This window comes from Octopus bimaculoides, chromosome 7 (assembly GCF_001194135.2).
Source record: "Octopus bimaculoides isolate UCB-OBI-ISO-001 chromosome 7, ASM119413v2, whole genome shotgun sequence".
Lineage (NCBI taxonomy): Eukaryota > Metazoa > Mollusca > Cephalopoda > Octopoda > Octopodidae > Octopus > Octopus bimaculoides.
Window position 1 is genome coordinate 23202906 of NC_068987.1, and position 3085 is coordinate 23205990.

Below are 3085 nucleotides of genomic sequence, written 5' to 3' on the forward strand. Positions count from 1 at the left end.
ACTAAAGGCGGTGCTCCAGCATGGCCGCAGTCAAATGACTGAAACAAGTAAAAGTATACACACACACACACATATATATATATATAAAACAGGCTTCCAGTTTCCGTCCACCGAATTCATACAGACGGCGTTCGGACTGAACCCGAAACCACGTGGTTTGCATAGCGGGTTTCTCAACCACGAAGACATGCCTGCGCTTATGTACATACACTCACACGCGCACGCACAGTCACACGCACACAGTTATACACACACGACACACACACATAAGCACATGATACTATACACATACTGTGACAGGCACAAGCACATGATACTATACATACAGTCACACACGCACACACAAACACACTTGCACACATAAACAACACGCGCGCACACACACACACACACATGCATATATAAATTGTCCAGTATGTGTACAGTATTATGTGTGTGTGTGTCTCTTCGTGCATGTGTGCACTCGGCCAAGTGCGTGTGTGCTTCCCATGCCAGCTCAGCGTAGTCGCAGACCGTTAGACACACACGCATAGTAGTAGAAGTGGTAGTGGTGGTGGTGGTGGTAGTGGTGAGATGAAGGAGGTCTGAATGGTTAAAAATTGTATTACGAAATAAAACATCCCACTGTTTAATACTAGAACGAGGCTGACCTTTGTATTTTGCATAATGTTCAGAGGTCATGCTGCTACGTACGCAGTAAATATATAAGTACCTTCACACACACATAGGAGCACGCGCAAACACATAAACATATACTTATACATATATGCACATGTCACACACACTTACATAGCCACAGGCGGCAAGAGTAATCGCGCGCGCACTCACAGACATACAATCACACGAGCACACACACATACACACACACACACGTGCACATACTCTGAAGCAGACATAAACACAGCCACAGGCAGTTGCACACACGCATATACATACAAACACGCTCACACACACACTCATACAAACGCTCACACAGACACAGCCACAGGCTGTTAGAACAGTTGCACACACGCATAACCAGAAGCATCGAGCGCAGTCACAGCAAACTCACACACGCATACTCATACAATCTATTCGCGCTTACCCTTCACTCATACAGCCACTCGCGCGCTCGCACACACTCACACACTCACATACTCATACAGCTATTCGCTCGCTAGCGCGCTCACGCACCTTTCTAACCTCATATCCGTGTCTGTATATAAATAAGCTAAGCTAGCAGGCTTGCCATTTCAGACAGTGACCTGAAACAAGTCTATAATCAGCAGCCAAGCTGGGTTTATAAAACCACAACCACAACACTCGAGTCATTTAGTTTCCATGCCGTGTGAGATTCTACTCTAAACTGATCGTTTCTCGTTTACTCTACTACAATTCGCAACAAGTTTATTTTGTTCTTTCATTCGTCTTACCCATATATATATTGTACCTTCGTATATATATATATAACTTGCCTTCTATACTACGATCTTACTAAAAACGTAAGGTGGAGTTTTTATTTTCATCATAAAACACTATATTGAATTTTATTTGGAAACACGACAGCATTTATTGCTAACATATATTATTCTCCTGACACAACAATGAAGGGTTTTCCTTGTATCGACGCCTTACCAGCATCTCTCTCTGCTGTTGACGAAAACATGCCGTTGCCAAACGAACAGGGCGCACCTGTAAAATGTGGCCATCTCTACCTAATCATAGGGCCAAACAGACAACTGGCCGTTTTTGTCAATGTCTACTGGAGCGGATTCGAACACTTTGCTGTCATCTACCGCGACAAGAAATTCTGTAATGCTTCCGCTTTCATCCGTATCAAGAGATGTGTAGTGACCAAAGATTCACAGAAAGGAAATCGCTTTGTTATAATTCCGAATAACAGTGAAGGTTGTACCATTGTATTCGAATGCGAAACCGAGCGTGAAACAGATGAATGGGTGAAGGCTTTGTCGTATAAATCTTACAAAAATAATCGTTGCTGCCTATCGAAACCCTCAGTCGTACCCGAAATGACGGTACCCATACCAAAGTCTCCTGTTCTACCAACTCTGAAAGAATATGACGAAGACGAAGATGTTTGAACGTTGGAAGTTCCCTCAGTGTATGTATAAATATCTACACATGCACATTTTTAACGAAGTAAAATATATATAACATATATACATTTCTCTATGAATGTGTATATTTATATATATCCGTGTTCTTTTGTTCTTACAAAATCCAGCATTCCCATTTAAAGTTCTTTATCTTTCTCTTCTTTCGAACTCCTTTGAAAGAAGTGGAAGGTTGGATATATTTTTTTTCTATATTTAAATGGTGAAAAATGACGGAGAAGCTGAAGAGGAAAAAATTGAAAAAAATACAGAAAGGAAGATTTTTTTCTTTCTTTTCTTCTCATTTTTAATTACTTTTGTTTTCAAGAGGGGGAAGAAAAAAACAAAACAAAGTTCTTTGAAAGACTTTTACTGAATAAGAATACCCTGAAGAAAAAGAAAGAATGGATAACAGCAAGGAAAGAGAGACCGACAGAGAGAGAGAGAGAGACAGAAAACGTGGTGATAGAAGAAAAATATCCAGAAACCAGATGACTACCCTGGGTCTTGTTAAAAGAAGGAGAAAAAAAATCATCTACGTTTTGTTTTTCAAAAAAAAAAAAGGGAAGAAAGACCCTCCAGGGAGGAAGTTCACAGTAAAAAAAAACAAAACAAAAAAAAACATCAGAAAAAAAAACATTTATTTCTATTTATTTTTTGTGCTTTTTAAAGCGGCCTACAGGAGTCAGCAAACAACCCCAAACATCACCCACAGAATTAATTTTTCAGATGAATTAATTACCGATCTGATGATGATGATGATGATGATGATGACGATGATGATGATTATGATGATGATGACACTACAATTTGTTCCAGACACTAAGAAGGAAAACACTATAGGAACATTTTTCATTTGAATTTTTTTTTTTTTTTTTTTTTTTTTTCCTTTTGGAAAACTTCATTTCAAGATTGATCGGACCTCAAAAGGGACTTGTTGATAATATTATTATTACAAGAGGTAGGGGTGAGAAGGAACTCGCCACAACAAA

The 3085-nt window shown here is 39.4% G+C and overlaps 1 protein-coding gene across 1 annotated transcript; it reads left to right on the forward strand.

Annotated features, from left to right (window-relative positions):
- Positions 1–927: 927 nt before the first annotated feature.
- On the forward strand, positions 928–2715 carry LOC106879608 (uncharacterized). Its single transcript, XM_014929259.2, has one exon. The coding sequence runs from the start codon at positions 1584–1586 to the stop codon at positions 2079–2081; it is 498 nt and encodes a 165-aa protein (XP_014784745.1). The 5' UTR covers positions 928–1583; the 3' UTR covers positions 2082–2715.
- The last annotated feature ends 370 nt before the right edge of the window (positions 2716–3085 follow it).

Excerpts from the sequence above, each read along its gene's own strand:
- LOC106879608 (XM_014929259.2), top strand. The coding sequence starts at position 1,584 with ATGAAGGGTTTTCCTTGTATCGACGCCTTACCAGCATCTCTCTCTGCT.